Below are 24,147 nucleotides of genomic sequence, written 5' to 3'. Positions count from 1 at the left end.
CATTTGGAGAAGTTTGTGGAGAACTGTCTCTCCCGGGAGGGACCACACAGTGGAGCAAGGGAAAAGTGTGAGGAGTCCTCCCTCTGAGGAAGCAGTGGCAGAAACATGGGATGAACCAAGCCAAACCCCAATACCCTGTCCCCTTGTGATGGGAGTAAGGTTAAGCCTGGGAAGAAGAGAGGGGTGGGGGGAAAGGTGTTTTTAATATTTGGGTTTTATTTCTCATTATTGTGTCCTGATTTAATTGGTAATAAGATAACCTAATTTTCCCAAGTCGAGTCTGTTTTGCTGGTGATGCTAATTGGTGACTGCGTGATCTTTGTCCTGGTCTCAACCCACAAGCCTTTTGATATATTTTCTCTCCCCTGTCCAGCTGAGGAAGGGGAGTGATAGAGCAGCTTTGGTGGCCAGCTGTAACTAACACATGAACACTGAATAGTTTATGTTTCTTTTAATGGGATGAACATATGTTTCACTTAAATCTATTTTATCTACTACAGCAAGCTTTGAGCTCCTTAGTACTTGAGTTACTCCCAGTCACAAGAAAAAATAAAAATAGAGTGAACTGTAATTGAGCCAAAATAACTAACTCTGTAGTGAAAACAGCATTTAATATCTCCAAATATGTCTCTCTGAATGCTAATAATTTTAGAGTATAAAATTAACGTATGAAACCCTAAGAGTATTTTAAAAATTTTCCTGGCCTAAGATATCTGACTTCTCCCTTAGACTCCAGTTATGTTCTTTAAAAAGTCTATGCTTATATATGGTTTATTGTCCTGCTTAGGCATGCTTGTGGCATAGTTCTCCATCACTACAAATCCAGCGAAGAGAGAAAACAAGCCTCCTTGATATTATATGAACAATGTTTGGTCTTATGGACTAGGGTTCTGTGGTAATTGAGTCCAGTTGCTATGCTGACAGGAATCACATTTCAGTTCTATCTGCGACACAACTGCAAATCAATTTATCATGTGGCAAGAACAGTTTTATCAAGGGCTACTGCAGTTCTCTTGCTGCATTCTTTCCAATGATGCAAAAGACCTGTTAAATATATTTTCAAGAGGAGGAGAAAGAATAAGGAAAAGTAAACTTTTATATTATAGAGTCTGTAATAAGCACTGGAGAAAATTATCGGTATTTTTGATCTACTTAGTAAATCCTTTAGCACAGAAATGAATCCCTACCTGCTACATTTCTGTTCTTGGCAGTCTTCTCTCATCACTAGAAATTTAAACAGGGACACTTGACAGATTTGTCTTCAAAGCGGGGAGAATCCAGACAAAATACCCAGTTAGAACTGCAAACTGAAATTCACCAGGATTCATTTTGGACTGTAGCTTTTGATGAGTGGTTGAACAAGAAGCCGGCTGATCTGCTGTGGTGAAAGTGAGCAGTTCCTATTCGGCCCCATCTGCAGTGTCTGTAGTGTTTGATAGATCATTTGCAACCCAGTTCTGATGTATTTTGCAAGATGAAAGATTTCTGGGCAGTTGGAGGCTGTCTAAGGCCATCAAGGAGTTTGCCCTATCTTGTCTCAAACAACTCAGGCAGGAAACATTGCAAGGGGGGAACCTGGAGAGAGAAAAGGATGGAACCCTGCAGAGGCGGAGCAGCAGACTATTTTCCTCTACTTCCCTCTTGTAGGTGGGACATCAGCTTGGGCATGCAGGTAGTTATTGACAAGTAAAACTTTGGTCAACTTGCTGGAAGGGAGTGTGTGCTGCTGTTCCCACCCCCGAATCTTCCAGAACACCCAAACCTTTGAGAACACCCAGCTGGCAGCCACAAGACAGTTGACCAGACTACATAAAGGTGAGTATGCACACTTACGGTGTCAACCCACCACCTAAGCATCAAGACCTCAACTCAGGACAACAGCGCTGGATCCAAGGGCGGTGAAATCTCTGCATTCTCTATCAGTCCATTTCTCCCTTCCTCTCTCCCGTTTTTCTGTTTTTCCCCTCAATTTTCAGCTACTCCTTTTTATCAGAAGTTTTTGCCTTAAAATAGTTGATAAGGAAACTGCGCCTGTGCCATTGACACATTTATCCACACCGTTTCTTGACTGCTGTTTGTCATTAGAAAAACCAATAAATTGTTTATATTGTTCCTCTGAGTCACTGTAGTGACTCAGCCACCTCTGCAGCCCTGCTGAGCGGGGATAGCCCTTTTCAGGGGATTATAAAGATTCATCTCCCTTGTCACCCACTGAGTGGGGCAAGATGGGGTGAGAAATTAAGACTTTCTTCCAGTTCAGCATCTTGAGTCCAGTCAGCAAGGGATTTTAAAGTAACCAAGAGTTCCCAAAGGTGAGAGCTGTGCTCTTTTTATAGCAGAGAGCTTTAGGTAAGTTCAGCCACATAATCTAGCTATACTCTGCAATTTATAAGACTTCAGAAACTTCGGTTTCATGGCACTTCACCCTCCTCAAGAGGTCTGCAAAAAGAGAGTGGCATCAATAAGGATGAGCTTAGCAGATTTGCAAGAACCGAAGTGTAGAAATTTGATAATCTTGTTAAACCAGTTTAAGGCTTTTCATAAGCAATTCTCTAACTGATCCCAAACTGAAATTACAGTCAACTATTGCTTCTAAAGGAAAACATTCATCCTGCCTTCAAGTGACCAGTTTATTCTTCTCGTAGCCTTACTTTACCTTTAGAGCCTGCTGTTTTACCCTGATGTGCTCTGTCACATTGTAGAGGAACAGTAAGTTGAAAACATTGTTAAAAAACCCTCCAGCTTCTCAGAAATGACTGAACTTGAGTAACTGAGCAAAGTGTTAAGTGTGACACTTTCCCCAAAATGAGAAAGAAAAAAAAAAAGGGTAAAACTTGAAATACCAAGATGCTTCTTGAATTGTACAATTGTATGTACGTTGCAGCATAGCTTTGCGCTATCCACAGTGCTTTTCATCACCATTGGCAGAAGAACAGTACCACAGGGACAAAAACTACCTTACTTTCTGCAGTTCAGAATGCTACAGTCGAACTTAGAAGTGTACCATAAGTTACTGTTAAATAATAGGTCTGAATTACCTCTGTATCAGCAAGCACCATTTGTTTTCATTCTATAATCTGAGACAGGGCCCAGGTTTTTCATAGCTGAGGTTTTGTAATAAGAGAACTGGCATACAGCACTTTTCAACCATAGTTCAAGTGCTTTTCTAAAATATAGCGTTATTATCTCATAGATATGAAGGACAGAGGTCATGTGGACTTGCCCCATTTCCCAATATACATCACTGACAGAGGATGGAATAGCCATCAGAGAGCAATTTTGCTTTGTTTTATTTTTAATAAGGTCTCTTTTGGGAAGAAAAAAATGGAAGCTAAAAGCAAACTTGTTAATCTTATAGGAGATGATGAATCTCTTGTTCTTTATTCATTTAGGCTGTGGAGGCTTCCTTCTGTAGCCAGTGCCAGATTTCCCCCCTCCTATAATCTGTAAAGTGGATGATAACAGGATTTTTATAATAGCTTTTGTCTATGGTGTAGCCTGTTATCAGGAAGATGGAGGTTTTCCATCAGTTCTGACAATATTAATATAGTGGACAGAGAAGGGGTGGCTGCTTCTTTCAACTTTTCTTCTGGTGTAAAATCAAACGCAACCCTGCATTGTGCATGCCTCAATCCTATTTTCCTTGTCAACACAAGTAGCAGATTCAGGTGCATGAGAAAGGTCATTGTAGACCCATGTGCAAGCCACAGGCCAGGACTCCAGGGTAACTGTTCTATGGTATGGAAAGATCACTGCCAGCCACTCCTCTCCAAACACCACCTTGTCCTTCCAAAGCTAAAAGATGGGATATACTGCCAAAGCCTTCCAGCAGTATTTGAGAAGATGTTACTGTTCTACTGTTTTAAGGGAGAGGAAGCTGTGTTCTCATCAGTTTGGACACAAGGATAGGAAGTAGAAATATGTAAATATGGAGCGTTGGTGGCACACCTCAAAGAAGGAACTGTACTATAATTGCTTACAGATAAAAGTACCTTAGGACAAGGTGGTGAGCAAGAGGCTGATGGTTAATTTTGGACTGTAGGTGTAGGTTTCTTGTTGCAAAATTAGGTTGTGTGAAGGTTGCTGAAGACATTACTCCCTTCTCTGTTACCTTCTCTGAGGAATACAAAATACTGAAGTAAAAACTCCAGGAGGCCACCTTCTCTTCTGAAGCCAGCAACTCTGCTCAGTGGAATAAGGCACTCAATGATGGTCTTCACATGTGAACGCTAAGAGTTCACATCTTCTAAGCAGCAGATCAGACAGAGACGTGTTTCAGCATTATCTTCCATTTCCCTGCCATTTTCAGTCCTAAGAATAGTCATATTAGTTTGTGATCCTATAGGCAAAATAATTCATCGACCTCAATAGAACCGGAATTTTACCTCAGTTAACTACTTTCAATTTGCTTTGACGTGTGGGGAGACTGAACAAGTGCTTGTGTGACATAACATGACTAGTAGGTCTGCCACCTTAATTTTCCAAAAACAAGAGAGGATGTATCATTTGTAAATGTGAGGCGTTTTTCTCCTTTTTGAATACAATAAATGCCACAGGCTTCCAGTACATGCATCTCTCAAATAAAATATGTTGAAGTATAACCACAAAATGAGGAGGCATATGCCCATGCTGAATATACATTTATGGAGGCATATGCAGCTTTGTTAAAAAGTGACAATTTACTCTTTTGACAGTGAACATTGTAAGGAGTGCAAAAGCTCCATGGTGTACTATACTTTAATATAAAAAGAGCTTGAACCCAATATGAACTTATTTTCTGTTTCTGATCAATTAAAAAACAATGTCCTATCTTCTCCCAGTAGCTATAAATAAAAATACCCATCAGGCTTACTTGTTTATATGTTCTACTTCCCTGACTCTTTATTTGTGTCTCTAAATTACACACAGTACATAGAAGGGATTGGCTCATTTCTTTAAGCATAGCACTCCTAGCACAGTGTTTTGCTATCCAAACTGGATACATAATCTCAGATTCCCTCCTAGCTCTTTAAAGAAAGCTCTTTCCATAAAGTACGGTTCCCATTTATATTGTATTTTTTATCTCTCTTATTAGCATCTAACTCCCCAAAATAACAAAAAATCTGCATGTAGGCTTAGCCAGTTCTGAAAGTATTAAACTCTATTTCAGTCTTACGTGTGCATTCATCTTCAATCACATGGCCATCTGGATTAACTACGAGTGCAGCAACATGTGGAAGTAAAACAAAGCCACATTTGCAAGTGTTTGCAAGATCATGGCTCATTTTTTTTGCACAGAGACATCACTCTCCAGTCAGCTTTGTGCTATCCTGTACCAATATCATGACTGTTTTCTAATCATGTCCTGCTGGCAAGGCTCCGTGCCATTCTTGTGAAGTTGCTGGACCTTGAATACCCAAACTTGAGTTCTTGCAGGGCAGGACTGGAGCTGTGAGATACATCTGGACAGGAAAGCTTCAGCATTTAGGGAACTCCAACTGAACACTGACTTGTGCTGCCTTGGCAAAAGGCATGGTAAGAAAAATAAAAACATGCTCTGTCCTACCCTCGCCTCTCATAGGACTTCAGATCAAATTCTAGTTCTTGGTCTTTATTTTCAGGCGATAGTTGCCCAGCATAACAAAAGGGTAAAATGAGTTCCTCCAGGAGACAGATAATCTCAGGTGTCTGTCTTGTCTGTGGAATGAAGTGCAGGGACTGAGGCCACTCCAGACCTTCCGCATTTTTCATGATGTTGCCTTTCTGGAGTTTATATGGTTGACCAAAACTCTGTGCACATAATACAAAATAAATCCTCCTCAGTCATACACAAACAAAAATCTTACTGCAATGAGATACAACTACACTCCCTTCTCCTGGGGAGAGAATGAAAGAACATCTGACATGCATTACTGGAATGCACCTTGATACTACAGTGATTAGGGCATATAAAACTGCCAGCTTTAATTCAGGTCCTTACTATGGGCCATATATTTTTAGCCTGTCTCATGCAGAAATGAGACTTGGACCATTTAATCATGTATCAGTCCAAGACTTTTACTTCCCTTCTCCCTTTCTTCTCTGACTCCTTCCCAGGAACCTTTAACCCAGAGGCCAGTTCAAGAAAGTGATCCAGCTGGTGGTAAGGTTTTGTTGTTGTTGGTTGGTTGTTTTGTTTGTTGTTTTTGTTTTGTTTTGTTTTCAGGTATTACAGTCCTAGAAGTTTTCTGAAGATCTGCTCCCAGGAAGGTCACAGAAATCTCTCCATCCATATCCACCAGTGGAGGAAAAAGCATGCTGAATGAAACCACCACGCATTTTGGGCAGCTGACTGCTCCCAGGCAAACAGCAGAAGGGTAGTTCTGTACTGATCATGACATTTAACATCTCTCATCCAGAGAGCATATCACAACAATTATGCCAAGGAGTCATGTTGCTGCAGTGGAAGGAAGTTTATGGGATGAAGGACACCAATTCACTGGTAACCAGTGTCACTGATTTTGTTTCTCACAAAACAGTCTGTTTAGTTGTAGAGAATTGCTTGAAAAGCATCACTACAAAATTTGGGTTATTAAAAAAGTGGTCAGAAACCACATTTATACACATCAATTTGATGCGTGTGTAGGCCTAAATGCAAATATAAGTTTCTGGTCTAAGCGGTGGGGCATCTGTTGCAGCAAGGTCTGCATGGTGGTAAGGGCTGTCACTGCAGATCAGTTCGCAAGGTTGGGTGCCAAGTGACTTCATTACTGTTCCCACTCCAGTGAACATGTAAATTTCTACTTAATTTAACCCACCTGCCTTCTGCCAAGGTTTACTAAGTGACTCCAACAACCAGTGTTGGGGCCTCTCCTTTTATTTTAATACACAGGTGGCACCTGTATGCATCTTTCTATTCCATTTGGAAGAGGAGCTGTGTCACTGGGGGTGAACATGCAGCCAGGTGCAAAAATAGCCCATTTTTTTTTGCTCCGCTGGTGGGAAAGCACACCAAAGACAAAACTCCCACGTTGTTAGCCTTCTAGCAAAATTTCAGTATATCTTGGTGTTTTAATGTGCAGTTGTACCAAGAGGACACAGTAGTTCTACAGAAATATACCAAAATAGATACTATCTCAGCCCTGCGATGTTCATTTTTGAATAAGGCAAGCAAGGTTGCTTTGAAAAGAACATGAAATGGAGAACTATAATTAAGCAAAATTAAACAAAAATACTAGCAATAATTAACCTAAAGGAAACCTGAAGGCTATCTTATGAACTTGGAGCTGTTATTTCACACACAGCTTTAACGGAGTTTCACGGACCTGGAGGTTTCCATTGACATCAACACAAGCTTCACAGCTGCAGCAGGCTTCAGAAAAGCTGCTTCTCTCAGACTACCAAGAAACAGGTATTTTGAGGTTTTAAGTTCTTTGTGACAAGAAGCTGACGAGTTGTGTTTCCCTGCCTGTCTGTTTTTTAACCCAGACTCGGGGGTCGCGGCGTTGCCGCTAACACCGAGAACTTGCACCCGGCTTTCCCGCCGCGCCCGGCGCTGGGCACGGGGCGAGCCCGCGCGTGACGCTGCCGCGGGGCCAGCCACGCGAGGGACGTCCCCGCGGGGGCGGCCGGGGAGCGGGCCTTCCCCTGGCTGCCGCCCCGCGGGGGCGGCCGGGGAGCGGGCCTTCCCCTGGCTGCCGCCCCGCGGGGGCGGCCGGGGAGCGGGCCTTCCCCTGGCTGCCGCCCCGCGGGGGCGGCCGGGGAGCGGGCCTTCCCCTGGCTGCCGCCCCGCGGGGGCGGCCGGGGAGCGGGCCTTCCCCTGGCTGCCGCCCCGCGGGGGCGGCCGGGGAGCGGGCCTTCCCCTGGCTGCCGCCCCGCGGGGGCGGCCGGGGAGCGGGCCTTCCCCTCGCTGCCGCCCCGCGGGGGCGGCCGGGGAGCGGGCCTTCCCCTCGCTGCCGCCCCGCGGGGGCCGCTGGGGAGCGGGCCTTCCCCTCGCTGCCGCCCCGCGGGGGCCGCCGGGCCGGGCCGGGCCGGGCCGGGCCGGGCGGCGGCGCTGCCTGGCGGGGGCGGGACCGCGCCGCGCCGCCGCCTCCGCCGTTGGGTCAATGAGTAGCGAGAGGCGGCGGCGCGGCGCGGTCCCGGCGCGGGGCAGTGCAGGCTCCCGCCCGCTCGGCTCCCGGGCTGGGCGGAGGAGGGTGGGGGGGGCGAACGAAAGCGCGGCTGCTCGGGGGAGCGGCGAACGGCGGGAGCGGGGGCCGGCGGGGGGGGACAGCCGGAGGGCGGCGGGACGCGCGGCTGCCGCTCGGCGCCCCGGCTGCCCTGGGAGGCACGTCCCGTGCGTGCAGGTGGCCGCAGCGAAGTAACGGCGGCGGGAGGCAGCGGCCCGGCCCAGCCCGGCCGCGGGAGGCGCGGGTTCCCCGGGAGGGGGGCTCGGGCCGCGTGTCCGGCCGCGCGTGGGAGGCGCGGCGGCGCGACCGTGGGGCGGGTGGCGGCGCGCGCGGTTCCCGGCTGTCCGTGGCCGGAGGCACCGGTGGGCCCGCGGCAGCGCCGCTCTCTACGCTGCTGCCCGCGGATCTGCCGCGTCTCCGTGCGGCCCCGCGCACGTCGCTGCGTTCCCGAGAGGGCACCGCCTTCGCCAAGAGCCCGGCCGCGTCCCTGAACTTCGGCAGCGCTCCTCCGCGCCCGTCCCCGCCGCTGCTTTACAGCCCGTCTGTGGAATTACGCCGCGTCCGCGCCAGGAAACGCAGCAGCAGAGGGGCAGGACGCGTCCCGTCCCCGCGAGGAGGAGGTGGAGGTCTGTGCGTGAGCGTCTGCCCGCGCGTGGGTTGGTGGCAGAGAAGTCCTGTGGCGCCAGCGGAACTAAAATCACGGTACGTGGGTCGCTCCTGCGCTGCCGGCTTCTGGTAGTTTTGTTTGGCCGGGTAAATGAAGTGAGTATAATTGGACACATGCGAATAAAAATGCCTGGCTCTGGAAGGAGGGTGTTATCTATATAGAGATGAATTATAACTTTTTTTTTTTTGGTAGCATACCTGAGGTTTAATTTTAACACTATCATAAAAAAAAATCAGAACCCAGTACCAGCAGTAAAAATGTCCAAGTTAAAGTGATCCAGCCAAAGACTCTTTCAGCCAGACTTGCCTTCAGGACTTGCTGGGAGCAGAGGGTGAAAAGGCAAGAAACACATTTTTTTTTGTGTTACAGAACTTGTGACAAACTCATGCGATTTCTGAGATTCAGCCTTTTGCCTTTTTTTTTTTTTTCAATAGCCAGGGATCATATGGCTCTTTACAGAAAAAAGGGATTATGAAACTGCTTGGTAGTAATGCCTGAATGTGTCAGAGGAGTTTAACTTTCAGTGTCAACAAATTTTTAAACTTAATTTTAACCCCATGCTGCACTCATCTTTGGATGTGGGCTGTTGATAGCATGTGCAGGAGGTACAATGAGCAATGTGTCAACTCTGACTGTACAGAGTAATCTAGCCGTTTCAAAGTCATGAAACCAGTGAAAGCAGTGAATATTTGTGTATTAGAAAAGACTGGTTTTGGCAATGATATTTACAGCCCATCCAGTGCCCATTGAAATAAACAGAAAAACTTTCCCTGGTGATGACTGGTGTCTATGGGCTTCAGACCAGACTGCCAGTGCAGAGTGTTGGAAACTGGTGCTGATCTTGAGCTGACCACTCCTGTAGGTGATGCTTGTGTGGTCTCCACTGTTTGTGCAGAGAGGGAGATAAGGTGGGGAGTGGCAGCAGATGACAACTAGTGGGATTATGGCTTGCTTTATCTAAGTAGTCTGGGATGTGTGTTATTTAAGGGGTTAAATGTCATTGACCTAATGTCTTAGTCTGTTGCTGTCTGTTAGGCTGATGAAGCAGCCAATTTCCAACTTGTCTTTCCATGTTAATTACTATTGTGACAGTATCTTGAGGTGTATGATGTCTGCTTTGAAACTTCAGATGATGGGGTGCTTGTGTGTGGTAGTTACAGACTTACTCAGCTATTAGATTGATGTGGGAATGCACAGATTAGCTGGGTGCTGGATTTCCCATCCAGAATGGACCTTGTCAATCATCTGTTCTAATCTCTTGCTTATTATAGGCCACAGGGTTTTGCAAGTAGATTCTGGATCAAGCCCATAACTTTTGTGTGGTCTTCCCTTGTTAAAGAAAGGCTCCATCCACAGCAGGAGTTCAAGCATGTTTGAAAGTGCCTAGCGGCTCACAGGCTTGAGCTCTAGATGGGTGAGTAATATCTGCTGCTTCAAATGTCTGTAATTAGGATGAGAGCTATTTTGGTCTATCAAAATACAGTTTTCCATATAATGCATATTAAAACTCACCAGAATAATTATAGTTCTTGTGGCATACGTAGTGGCAGAGCTGCCTTCTTCTCTTTGCATGAGGATGAAGCACTGTTGGGGGATTCTCAAAGTGACTTTGGACTTGCTGTTGGAAAGTTATTTATTCTCATTCAGCTGTGGTACAAAAATGACACCCTGGTTTCTGCTGGTTTCTTCTGCTTTCCTGAATTTGCCTGTCATGCAACAGTCAGACTGTGGTGAGGCTTTCTGCCTTACCCTCTATGGCTTTCTGCAGAAAGAGGAGAAAATGCTTTGAGTCCTGTCTGGAGTTCTCAGCCCTATGTAGGCTTGGGAAGGCAGGCTGCTGTCCCGTGGCATGCTGATTCCCATTGCTTGTAGCTTGTAAGATGGTTCCGCCTAATTTTCCCCCTTGGACGAACCTTGCTGTAGAGTGTGCATCAAAGCAGCCAGGGTGTTGTGACACCACCTCTGTGTGAGCAGATAGTTAAGATGTTTGGAGCATGTTGAAATGGCATAGGGTAGTGGATATTATGGCACCCAAGAGAGCTCCTCCAAAGATGGCACAGCTAATGAATGCAGGTATGATAGCACACTCTGTGTAAATTTTCTTCTAAAATTCCTCCTTCCACAACTGGTTAGCTGCAGATACTGTGGATGCTGTCCTTCAGGACCCTGACTGAGACTAGTCTGTCTGTCTGGAGTTGCTGGACAGTAGAGAGGAACACTGTTTATTTTGCAACCTTCTTTGACACCACTGGAGTTAGATTAGCTTCAAATGTTTCATATGTGGTTGAAGATTACAGAGGTAACAGCAGCTATGTAACGTGGCCTTCTGGCAGAGTCCCGCCAAACAAATGTCACAGCCTGGTGGCATGCTGTTGTGGGGTGCAGCCCTGACTGTGTGAGAGACAGGAGGAGAAAACATGGAAAGTAAGGGGGAAATCAGGGAGAAAATTTTCTAGCTTGCGCAGTTGCTCTTCATAACAGCTGCGGGCCAGTGTGGCATGTAGATGAATTAGGACATCAGGGAGAGAAAAAAATTAGTCCTGCTTTGCTAAACCTCTGCCTGCAGCACTAGGTAGAGATGGGCAAGCTTGGGTACTGGCTGCGCTTTTGCCGTGGTCTTCACATGAGCTAGTTTATCTTCTGTATTAACATGCCTACACTGTTTCTGGTGCCACAGCGGACTCTTGTAGTACTAGTTGTAACGTGTCTGTACACAACCTGCAGGGTTGCATTGGAGAACATCAGAAGGAGAAGTAGGAGAGAAAGACAAAGCAACAAAGACAGTGGGGAAGAGAGGAAATCTCTCATGTTGCTGCTGAAATATGCAGTTTATCTGAAAGGAAAATCGATGTATGTCTGCTCTCTCTCTTCCAACACCTTCCTGAATTTGTATAGATGATTACTTGTTCCTTCTCTGCAGCAGATACAAACTCTTTTCAGAGATGTGCATAGTATTAGAAACTTCATCTACATTTGAAAACACAGCTACCATCTGCATAACTTGTTATTTGCAATTATTTTTTTCTCCAGATCCCTTGATACAAATTTTAAAGGGGTTGCTTTTGCCAACCTTCTGAATGGGTTCATCGTCAGACCGTCATTGATTGAATGACATATTACTCTCAAGATGACTCCAGCTAGCTAGGGCAAGCCCAGAAGAGCCATTGTGGGCATTCTTAATTTAAAATAGAACATAGATTATAGACTGAGGAAAAGCATGTGAGAGTGTTGCAAAGGTAGGCACAGCAGATTTCCACTGCTTAGGGATGTGTCTTCTTTCTGGAAGCTGGCAGGAAGAAATACTGCTGCTGCTTGCAGCCACAGTCTTAAAGGGAGGAAAAATATTAATGTCACTGTGCAGAAAGGCTTGTCACAAAATCAAAATACTGAAAATCACTGAAGTGATAATACAAAGTAGAACAGTTTTGAAGGAATCGTTGCCTTGCCCATATATGATCCTCGCTGCGTCAGTCCACTCAGTGCTGTGCTGTAGTTATTCCTCGGTTCCCTTATTAAGATACACGCCTTTCCACAGCACAATGTGTGATATCCTTGTTTCTTCTGATTACTGAATGTGTTTTCACATGAATACAAAATAACATGAAGGGAAAAAGAGCTAGTATCTCTTACTTTGGTCTCAGTTAAGCTTCATGCAAGGCACTGTAGACCAGAATTAATTATTAATTCCTATTATATTTTGTGTCTTGGATATATTGATGGTATTTTCAATTCCAGATTGATGCCTCTCCAACTTTCTTTTTTTTTTTCACTGCAGCAACAAGGCCAGCAAAGCTCTTAAACACATGCCTGTTTTTAAGCCTGCTAGCAGTCCCTTTGACTTAATTGAACTGAATGGCCCAGGCTGGCTGAGGGCAATCATTTAATGTAAAATTCTTGTTGGCTTGATGAGTCTAAGTTGCTGTGGTTTTGTTGGAGGTTTGACGGAGTAGGAGGGAGGGAGAGAGAGGAAGGACCTGTTTTTTCCTGAAGACTAGTGCAACTCTGCCATATCTCTCCTGAGTAAACTCTCCAAGTGGGGATTCTTGTTGTGTTAGAAATTCTGGCATCTTGGTACTTGCTTCCATCCTGAAATGGGATGGAAGTCTTTAGTGGGAAATTTTAAAAAATTCCATTTGGAAGTATCAGAACATTTTGTTTTGGCATTTCTAAGGTGAAATGTTTAGTTTCCAAACTTCATGTTTGACATCACCACTAATCCCAGCATGAATCTGTCTCAGCCCAACAGGGTGCTCCTTGTCTCCTGGATGCCTTTGGTATCCCCTCCCGGTAGAGCTCCTGAGCAGGGCTGTCTCTCCCATGGGCCACTGGGATCTCAGAGATACTCAGGGATTGATGGCTCACAGAAACTAAATGCTTAGATTCAGATTAAGACCAAAGACAAAATGCCTCAGTAAATTTATTCCAACATAAGGATGTGGTATCCTGTGGGCGGACTTCATGTTCAAAACCCTCAGTTTTTGACATAAGGCTCATTCATTCAAAGTAGTTTTACCAGGCCTTGTTTGTTCCCATTGAAAAATCTGAGGAACAGCATTTTGAGATGGAATTTAAAATGATAATATACACACAACACTAATTGTAACAAAACACATGTTAGATCTGTCTCAGGCATGTCAGTTTCTGACCTGGAGCATGTCTACATCCCCAGCCTTGGCACTCTAACATCCTTCCACACTTCTTGTCTTCACCTTTTTTTCTACCTTGAGCTCTTGCACTTTCCTAGCTTTCCATTTCGTGGGTACTTACCTTGTGCTTTTTCTTTCCTTGCTAGCCTTCTCCTTCTAAAATATAGGTGGTAGAACAGTGTATTTGCCAACGTCATCATTCCACTTTTGTGTTTTACTTTTCTCCGCTCAGTTTCAGCCTGTATACTCTAAACAATTCAGGACAAGGGTTTCAATGATCTTCTGTTGCCTGCCTAGACTTTCGTAAAGCCTTTGACACTGTTTCCCACGGCATTCTCCTGGAGAATCTGGCAGCTCATGGCTTGGACGGGTGTACTCTTCGCTGGATAAAGAACTGGCTGAATGGCTGGGCCCAAAGAGTTGTGGTGAATGGATTCAAATCCAGTTGGAGGCTGGTCATGAGTGGTGTTCCCCAGGGCTCAGTATTGAGGCCAGTTCTGTTTAATATCTTTACCAGTTATCTGGATGAGATAATCGAGTGCACCCTTAGTAAGTTTGCAGATGACACTAAGTTGGGTGGGAGTGTAGATCTGCTGGAGTTTAGGAAGGCCATACAGAGGGATCTGGACTGACTGGATCATTGGGCTGAGGCCGATTGTATGAGGTTCAACAAGGCCAAGTGCTGGGTCCTGCACTTGGGTCACAACAACCCCATGCAATGCTACAGGCTCGGGGAAGAGTGGCTGGAAAGCTGCCTGGTGGAAGAAGACCTGAGGCTGGTGGTTGACAGGTGGCTGAACATGAGACATCAGTGTGCCCAGGTGGCCAAAAAGACCAACAGCATCCTGGCTTGTATCAGGAATAGTGTGGCCAGCAGGACTAAGGAAGTGATCATCCCCCTGTCCTTGACACTGGTGAGGCCCCACCTTCAATCCTGTGTTCAGTTTTGGGCCCCCCACTACAGGAAAGATATTGAGGTGCTGTAGCGAGTTCAGAGAAGGTCAACAAAGCTGCTGAGGGGTCTGGAGCACAAGTCTTATGAGGAGCGGATGAGGTAACCGGGGCTGTTTAGCCTGGAGAAAAGGAAGCTGAGGGGAGACCTTATTGCCCTGGTTTAACAGTTTGGGGCTGAGCATCATGAACTGACTGATGTCCTTTCTACTTTGCAAGAGAGGTGGTCTGCTGGGCATGGGAAATGGGCCTCCTGAGCTGCCTACAAAGAGAACATCTTCACCTGTTGTAGGGAAACATACACAGGTTATAAGCTGATGGAGTGACTGGTGTAAAGTACTGGTACCACAAGAGCAGACTAGGACTGTTCCTTAATTGTTCCGCACAAACTTCCTTGTCTTGCTGTGATGGAGCCAGTCCTGAAGCTTTGTGGGAATTTGAATGGGAAGGTATGCCAAACTTCATCTTCGTGCTCTGAGTTTGTCTCCTCTCCCTGTGAGCAAGGGAACCTTCAGACATCCTCCTGCTCCAGGACACCTCCACCACGGCCGCCTAGAAGGAAACCTTTCTTCTGTTGAGCAGTGGAGCTGTACTTGAAGCTTCGCAGAGGTGAGAGGGCTCACAGCATTGCTTGCAAGAAGCAAGCTGGCCCCTTAAAAGTGGGAAGGAGCCTTGTCAAATGAGCTCATCCGGAGAAATGGGCCAGGGCTCTGTCCTGTTCCACTTAGTGTGGTGAGGGCAGTGTTAACTTTTGAATACTCTGTGCAGGAACCAGGAGTAATGACAATTACTTGAGAGGTTCAATTAAATCACAAATTTACTTAAAACTTGGTGGAATTACAGTCAATAGTGGCTTGGCAAAAGTTTATATCTAAAACTTAAAAATATTTCAGCAACAAAACTCAAAATGATATTACCCTTGAGTGCCCAGAATAAAGTTAGAAGGAGAGAGAGAGAGAAAAGAGAGATAGATTGAGGTATCAGAAGACAGGTAAGATTTCACCACTCCAAGGGTCTGTCGATCCAGTGATGATCTCTGTAGCTCTTTTAGTGGTGGGTGTGGTGGATCTTCAATAATGCCATGCACACATCTGGTGTCCTGAGTGAGGAGTTTTTATCCTGTAGTCCATTTGCATGCGAGATAGGAGGGAGCAGCTCATCTCCTCCCTCAGTTCGCTCTTCGTGCTAATTAAGGAGGTCATGCCAGAAACAGGTGGGTGGTCTCAAAAGTGCCTAGAAGTGAGTTGTTTTGTCCTCTAGGGGTAGCTGGTGATTCATTCTCAATGATCGCTGAATGATGCTGCCTTGGTTCCAGCCCGATTAATCAGGAATGAGGACTGAGGCCTTGGTAGGCCTCAAGGAAGAAACACTATTAATACTTTTATCTCAAAAATTTATGCCTTTATTTTGGCTGCTGAAGCTTAACGAGCCTTGCCATTTCCAACTATCTACAGAAAGCAAGACTGAGAGGTGAGAGCCTCATAGCTTCTATGTAGAGGTCACTCAGCTCTTTGAGCAGCAGCTGTTTAATGAAGTCGAATAAGCTTAGGCTCTGGGTTAGGTTGGAAGCAACTGTGGTGTAATACAGGAATTCCTGAATTACTCCTCAGGCCAGTCAGGCGTTATCTAAATAGGAGTGGAAATAGTTTTTATGTGCTGATGAAAACCACATCTTGCTTAAAGTGTTCTGTAAGTCCAGGGTGCCTGTAAGACTAGTGGGTGTGGACACATGCTCAGGTGCATGCAGGTGTCTGCTCACTCTCCTCATGCCCAGAGTTGTGGAGAGAAGCCAGCTTCATTTCAGAAGTTGTATAGCTGTGTTAGCACACAACCCAGCGCCATCTAATGGGTCCCCATGTTACATTTAAGGAGTTTTTTGCAAGTAAGAGCCTCTACTCTAAGCTGCGTTAGAGTAATTGCCTCATGTTTGCCCATGTGCCAAAAAACAGTCATATAGTTCTAGCTTGGCTGGGAGCATTAAATATATGGAAGTTCCTCTTTGCACGCAAAAGCTTGTGTAAACATACCATCCTTTGGCATCGTCCCTGCTGTGGTATCCAATGCCGACCCCCAGCTGGAGCTTTTCTAGGCTCCAGCAGCACCAGTGCGACAAGCAGGTTGGCATATGCTGGTGAAGACCTGCCTACGGTTGCAAGGTGTTGGCATTTACCCTTCGGAGAGCATGAAACCCTCTTAACCCTGCCAACATGTGTTGTCACATCTGGCTGGTCTAATGAAACATACAGTAAAGGCATGAAGCAAAAGACAGACCTGGCCATAGGATGGAGAAGTGGCCCTTTTAACTGTAACCGAAAATGTTATTTTCACATCTCAGATCTGTAAAACAAGATCCATGGCATGCCCAACAATGTGTGCATGTGGATACAACGTTGAAATGTGTAGAGAGTTTTACAGCTGTCACAAAAGCTATCAAAGTATTTGGAGAGGGTTTCCCTGCCCAGGCACACAAGATGGTGTGTTTCTGCATCTGGGACAGCAAGACTGGACAAAGCCATAGGGCGGCCTGAGACATTTTTCTGGGCCCTGTCCCAGTGCATACAAGTTGTTCTGTTATAGCCCTTTTTCTCAGGTCATTTCACTCTCTTTATTGTTGGTTCACTGCTGCCAGCCAGATTCTTATAAGGTGTTTGTTTTTTTTTTTTTTTTACCAGACCACAATCGTGTAACTGTTATTTGATATATTGGTGTTGTAACAAATACCCATCTAACAGCAATGAATTTGTTATGTTTTGTTCTGAGAAGTGCTGATTACTAGAATGCTTGTTTCCTGAACAACCAACTTTTTCCTCTGGTTGTCACTCAGTCTGATTTCCTTATACCACAGATAATCATTAACAATATCAGACTTATTCCTGCTGGTGAAATATGGTGCTTGATATCATTATATCTCAACATAAGCAGAAAGGATAAGGGGTCTATTTATAAAATCAATTATAGCCAAAAGTTTGTAACCAGGGAAAACAAGGCATACTTGAAAGAAGCAGTGGCAAAAGTGTCTGCAGTTTATCTGCCTTTAAATTCAGTACTTCCATAAATGGAGGTTATGAAAAAATCTGTCCCTGATAGCTGCCATGTGGTAATATACATGGGTGTCTGTAAGTCTTCTGGCTCATTTGTAATGTTCTTCTGTTTTTTGGTAAAATCATATTCAGGCCTGAACATTGAAGCTATCAGCATACGGTATCTGTATTAATTTTAAGAATATCTCCATTCTAACAAACTAAAACTATTTTTTTCAAATGGAAATTATTCTTCTGGGAACATTGTTCTTCTAGGCATGCGAATTTAATTTTTTACCCTTTTGTTCAACAATACCTAGCAGACTGAAATGATTTTTTGTGACAGAGAATAGCAAGTCTGTTTTTCCAGATCTTGACAAGTGGAATATTTTCACTTCTCCCCAGGTTCTTGAGTATGCTGCCAAAATTATTGAATGCAGTTCTTACCATGTCTGTCAGAGTAGATTAAAGAACGTCCCCTTCTTCATTAAAGTCGTAATTCTGGGAAGACTGAACATGGGAGGAAGAGTTAGAGGAGATTGTCTCAACCACACACACTTCATGTATTGCGTAGGGAAAATTGCTTGCTTGCCGTGGTTTGTTTTGTATCCTGCTATCACATCAGACCCAGTTTAACCAAAGGGTATTAGAACTTGATTGTATTTTTATAGGTTTCTGATGAGAATTTCCAGACATAAATGTATTATGTAAACAGTTTTAAAATGCTATTTCCTTATGAGTTTTGTTAGAAAAGACAGATACTGGAGCACTGGTAAGAAAAAGATTTTTTTCTGAAGATGTCTTCAGCCTTTGTGTACATGTCTGCGTTTCTGCATCTGGTTAAGATAGCCCTGTGAAATTTGATGGGAGGGCGTTTTCACTTCGCAGCCTGTGGGGGTGGGAAACAGCAGGGACTCGTAGAAAAAGTGTAGCAGAAGCAGTTGCAATTAGAAGGAATCCTTGATAGTTACACACAGGTAGCTGAAATGACATGAGTGAGTCTCCTCTGCTGGAGCCAGAGCTTGGCCTGCACTTTTCTGTGAGTGCATGATGTGCTTTGAAAGCCCTTTTGTGATCTGCAAAGGCAGCTGCTTTATAGCAGAAGTGGCCCTAGAGTTTCTGAAATACATTTAAACAGGGGTACTGCATATATTTCTGCGTTGTTTTGAAGGTTTGGGAGGGCAGAGTTTTGGGAAGGCATTTGTGCACTGGCAACAGTGACATGGAGTGTACAGTACTGTTACTTATTCATAGTGAAGTAGACCTTTCTAAGCTCACTTAGGGTCTGTGGATGAAAGCTGGCACAAACCCCACAAATTTTGAGTAGGCTTCACCAGATAAGTAATCAATATAACTTCAGCAAGTCTTCAGAAAGCTAATTTGCATTCAACCAAGTATTTAAAAGAAGGGGAGGGAGATTTCTAAACTACAGTTTTTCAGATATCTCTGATAAAATGTATTAGCATTTAATGCAGTCTTTTAATACCAGTGATTAATTAAAATAATGTTTTGATCTGTTCATTTTTGCTTTCCAGGATTGTAACTGTTCCTTTTCTTTGTGCTTCTGCCCCTTTGGATTGATTCTTTTTGTTTGTACTGCAAAGAAGTTTTCTTTTGTGCAACCATGGCTAATGTAAACCCAAGAAGCAATTTTAAGATGTTTTTGAACATTGTGCCCATAATACTTTTTATCAAAAACACATGAAAATTGTTATTTTGCTGTCTCTGCGAGGATAACGGAATATTAGCAGAATTCTCATTGTCTTTACACTGCGCTTACTTGAGTCTTAGCTTTGTGCAAAGAACTCTTGTGAAGACATTGCATAAAATTGAATGGAGATTAAAACTAATTGGTTTCTATGTAAGCCAGGCTAAAAATTTGAATAATAAGTTGAAGAAATTGTCTTTTTTGTATGTTTTTTTTCCTGCTTTTGAGAAACTGTGTAACAGAAGAGTTATTTTCCTCTCTCATCCTATAAGACTTTTCATAATGGCAGAGATAGTTCATGATGTGTTTTTAAAAAACTGCAAGCAGTGGACATAAGAAGCGATATGATTATTGAGCATCATTTATATCCCCAAAGCTTCAATGATACAAAAGCAAATTACAAGAGCACTTCCAGTATCTCAGAGGAAGATTTTGCTGACATTAGTCATAGTGGGTTTCTGGCCAAGAAGTAGAGAATATTTAAAATGCGGTTTTCAAATTTCAGCAATTTTCAAATTTCAACTTAAGCTTTGAAAACCACATGTAAAAATTGAACAAGGATATTACTCAGTAGTGTAGCATGAAATGGGAGACATCACAGCTTTTAGAAGCCGAACCAGTGCATCTTGCCACTCTTGCTACTCTTGCTATTGTCCATTGTGCATATCTGGAAGACTGCATGGGCCAAATTTCTCAGTTTAGGAAGAACTTTAGGGACAGCTTTAGGAAGAACTTTTTTTTTTTTTTGGTCATTCTCCGTCTGTCCAGACAGCTCAGTTCCAGGGTGAGAAAAAGTAAGGGTTGCATAGGTTTGCAGCTGACTAACTCTCTACAGCAGAATCTTCGTTGGACCTTCTCTGATTTTAAGTCTTCTAATCTCTCCCTCCGTTTCCTTGTGAAGTAGTATTCCTATCTGAGAATACATTTAGAAGGGATTAGTTAATGCGTGGAAGTGAAGACACTTGACATGCATAGCATTATCATCTGAAATAATTCTGTGTCCTTGCTAGGAATACTTTTTAATTTAATGTACTCATGAAAAGTATAGAGTATGATATCAAGGGAAAAAATACTTACCTCTAATTGAGTAAAACTTCTTAACTACTTCTACTTAAATTCCCAGGTTGCCTGACATACTGTTTTACTTAGCTGATCTTAGCTGTTAGTCTTTTATTGCCCACCACAAACATATGGCTCATGTGTTTTAAGTTAAACATGATGTCTATAAATAATTTATCAGTGTTTTGTTTGCTCACTGTTTAATCAGAGAATCCCATGACTACTCATCTATTTTTTTCTTAAAGATGTGTGAATCTCTTAAATGGAAATCCTTGCTAAAAATACTTTTATATTGAATTGCCATAATGGATTACAAATTGACCTGTGAGCCAGAAGAGGGAGAGGCAAGAGACATGCTTTCACAGATCCATGTGAATCCTCAACCAGTTCTATAGGAGAACCTTCAGCTTTGATAGGAAGGGAGAAAACCCCAAGCCAGTTTATCTTTGAAAACTGTAGCTCTTAAAAGAAAAAAAAAAAAATAAAAAGGCAAGCTTGATATTAACTTATGCAGAATTTTGGAGCAGAACAGAAAGGTTTTCTGCATCGCATCTGCTCACAAGAGTGCATTTGCTGGTGCCAGACTGAGACCTGGCTTTGGTTACTGATAGGAACTATCCCCTCATGCTAGATTAAGCAGTTGAATACATGCACAAAAAGCCTGGGGTTATTTGGATGAGTAGATAGAGTCATGCAGCGATGACTGAATATGAATCTGTTATGAAGCAAGTATTCATTCACTTGGAATCCTGAGCAGAAATAACCTAAACTTATAAATACAGAGTACACTGTGCAGATGGCTGCTGCAGTCATGTGCAGAAACGTCTAGGCTCAGATTTTCACATACAGTTCTCTGGATTAAACATTTTTAAGTTTAGGCAACAGGATTCAAATCCATCTCTTCATGGCCTTTTGAAAGGAGCATTCAGGGGACATTTTTCTTGTCAGGGAGCTTTCAATGACATGTGACCCTTTACTTAAGTTTCAGATCCATAATCTTTGTCAGGTCTAGAGGTGTGACCTGGAATTCTCTCCCTCCTAAACCAGATTTGTTTTAGGACAGTTAGAGGGAGTTTGAGGTCTGACAGCAACCAGTCTTGTGCAAGATACTGGTACAGGTCGCTGAGCAGCAATGGGATTTGGCTGCATGTCTCTAGTAATCAGGCTTCTCTTGGAGAAAACAGGAAGCAGGTTGATGGTTCTCTGCCCATGAAACTTGTGTATGGACTGTCACCGCTTTGCACCTCTGCAGTCTGCAACACAGCACTGCTCTCTGGACAAAGTCATCCTGACTGAGATGGGGCTACTGTAAGCACATCTGTGCCTGGCCAGCCAGCTGCAGTGGGGTTGTATAGTACCTTGTGCTGCTTTTCATGTTTGTACTCATCTGGCTGGGATGGAGATACCTTTCTTCATAGCAGCTTGTAAGGTGCTGAGTTTTGGTTTGTGGCTAAAACAGCGTTGCCAAGGCTTTCACTCTCTTTCCCTCCCCCTGCCCCCTCAGTGAGTAGGTCATAGGTTTTGGGGGGATCACTGACTTGAGCTGGCTAAAAGGATTTTCCATAGCGTATAGTGTCATGCCAAACAATAAAACCTGGTGTAGGGGAGGATGGACGAGGGGTGTTGTCCTCCAAGGTGGCCATTGCTGGGCATCCATCTACCTGTGGGAAGTGGTGAGTGACTGTCTTTGCATAATTTTTTCCACTTCTTTCCTTCACCTGTTAAACTGTCTTTATGGTTAGCCATGAGTTTTCTTGCTTTTGGTCATGTACTCTCTCCTATCCTGCTGGGAGCGCGTGGTGTAGGGAGTGAGTGAAACTGTATGGAGCTTGTCTGCTGTGCAGGGTCAGCCGATCACAATGCTGTGCAAAGGAATTGAGAAAAGAAGCATTGGGCAGGTAATAGGATTGGTCTTGCAGAAGTATGCTACTCTCTTTGCTGACGATTTTTTCTTAACAGGACAGAAAGCGATATGGATGATCATTTAATTTGGGTAAGGTAGAAGGCTAATCATTCCTCTTTGAATGCAGACATGAAAGTCATTACCTGGGGGATAGGAAGCACATGAGGATTTTTTGAGTCCTGTCCTGCGATCCAGCACAGTCTAGGGTCTTGTTGGCCTTGGCAACTCCCGGCAGTCATCCTTGGAAAAATGTGCTACCAGTACACACAAGCGAAAACCTGTTCCTGTTCAGTGAACTGATGGATGACAAGTAGTTAAATAGATGAGTTAATTTGAATGCTGTCCTATATAGTGTAAATATGCATTTCCTAATGAGGAATAACTAATTTCTGGCTTTTGTCTATACTGCAGTCACAGTTATTGTTTACAAATGATGCAACAATTTTGAGTAACTGTGACTATTTAATTAACTAATTTTTTTATTTCCTTATTATGAATTTGCTCAGAAGGCAAAAATCTTATCTCAAGTGTCTAATAGGAGGTTGCAGTGCAAGAGAGACTGATTGGATTGTTGGCTTGTGCTGCGTTAGGGATCTCTTTAAGCTACGTCATTGCCTCCATTTTTCCTCAGTTTTTCAGTGGGAAATTTTGCCTTAGGAATTTTGGTTGTTTTGACCTCCTAAAGCATTTGACATTGTCCCCAGTCCTAAAAATAGAGTTGCTATTGTTAGCCAGAGGCATTTCATGCTGAAAAATTTGTGCCACAGTAGATGAAGATGGCAAAGTAGGAAAACCAGCTCTGCTTCTTCAGATAAGGGACGACTTAGAAGTTGAAGCCTTGTGCGCTTTTTCCTTTAAGAATATATTAAACCAAGAGATAACAGTTTGATTAAATCACATGGAAGGAGTCCCCAAACTTGGTTTTCTGACACTGGTGTCACCAAAGCCTAATGGAAATCACTCGATTTTACACCAAGGTCTTAAATGCATTTTCTAGGCAACTCTTACCCTTTGGTCCTTCATGCTTCATTGAATGGTATTTATCTTCATCATCACGTTGCTGTGAGTCTGCTGGGTCCTCTCTGGACATCCCAGTGTCTTGTGTTTTAACAGACTATCATCTTTCTTTTTCCCTTGGTTCTGTATATTTGTTAGCACTCAAGGACAGACCTGGTTTCCTTTGAAAGAAAACCGTGTCTGCAGGCAGGAGGGGTACTGCAGTGAGCACCTAGAGATGCTTCAGGTGAGTGGCCAGTGTGTCTGGACTATGGGTCATACTTGTTTCACCATCAGGATGCGCTGGTGTGTGCACGGAGACTACAACTGCAGAGCTCAGGGTAGAGCAGTTCTGCCTTGCTCTGCAGACACAGTCTTCTTTTGAGTCCTTTGTGGTCACATCCTTTGCCCTCCACCATCTTATTTTAGATGACCTCTGCATTTGTCACTAATGAATAATGATTAAACCTTTCTCTCGTTTCTTAGCATATCTGTCTCTGTTATTACACCATCCCTCTGAGGCTGTCTGAATGAGGGTCTCCAAAAACTTTAGCACAAAAAATTAGACTGCTTATATTTTCCCTTGTATGTGAGTTTGGCTGGTTTTTTTCCTTCTCCTTGTTCTCTAGTGTGGCTTGTCGGACTTGTAACCAAGATTCATAATCTCCTGCTCGGTTGTACTGCATACCAAGAACAGTGTTTTTAATTCTTCTTCTGTGTTATCCATGGCTGTTAATTTTCTTTCTGACCCTGTCCTGCATACAATTAACTGTAGCTCTAATCTTGTTCTTCCCAATGGCCACAGCAGTCCTTGACACAGATTTGTCACCTCCTCTTTTGATGCCTCCACAGAACTAAATTAAAATCCTCTTCAAAGTCCCCATAACTTTATCTCCTTGATATCTGTCTTCTGTAGTATGTGATAGCCACTCCTATAATCTGTTGGACCATTCAGGCCTGCCTCATTACATCATTTGACTGAGTCCCTTGTAATAATGTCTGTGTTTTCATTTGTGCTCCCGTATGTGGGAAGCTGTTCATGACTTTGTCTTCAGAAGTTCTTGTCTCTCC

General features: G+C 43.9%; 1 protein-coding gene across 10 annotated transcripts in view; it reads left to right on the top strand.

Moving 5' to 3' along the window:
- The first annotated feature begins 8,199 nt into the window (after window positions 1-8,199).
- MARCHF3 (membrane associated ring-CH-type finger 3) overlaps window positions 8,200-24,147 on the top strand; it is a 77,146-nt gene continuing 61,198 nt past the window's right edge. For 8 of the 10 annotated variants that reach the window (XR_010607906.1, XR_010607905.1, XR_010607904.1 and 5 more), the window contains exons 1-2: window positions 8,200-8,828; window positions 10,065-10,207. Coding sequence is in view for 6 of the 10 variants with exons in the window: in XM_065657321.1 (XP_065513393.1) it covers window positions 10,204-10,207 (4 nt within the window). In the remaining 4 variants the exon portion in view is untranslated. The remainder of the gene's footprint in view (window positions 8,829-10,064; window positions 10,208-24,147) is intronic. The other 2 variants (XM_065657317.1, XM_065657320.1) reach the window with 2 other exon arrangements.

Source organism: Caloenas nicobarica, chromosome Z (assembly GCF_036013445.1).
Source record: "Caloenas nicobarica isolate bCalNic1 chromosome Z, bCalNic1.hap1, whole genome shotgun sequence".
Lineage (NCBI taxonomy): Eukaryota > Metazoa > Chordata > Aves > Columbiformes > Columbidae > Caloenas > Caloenas nicobarica.
The sequence above is the reverse complement of the archived record's forward strand: the minus strand, read 5'-3'. Positions and strand labels throughout refer to the sequence as shown.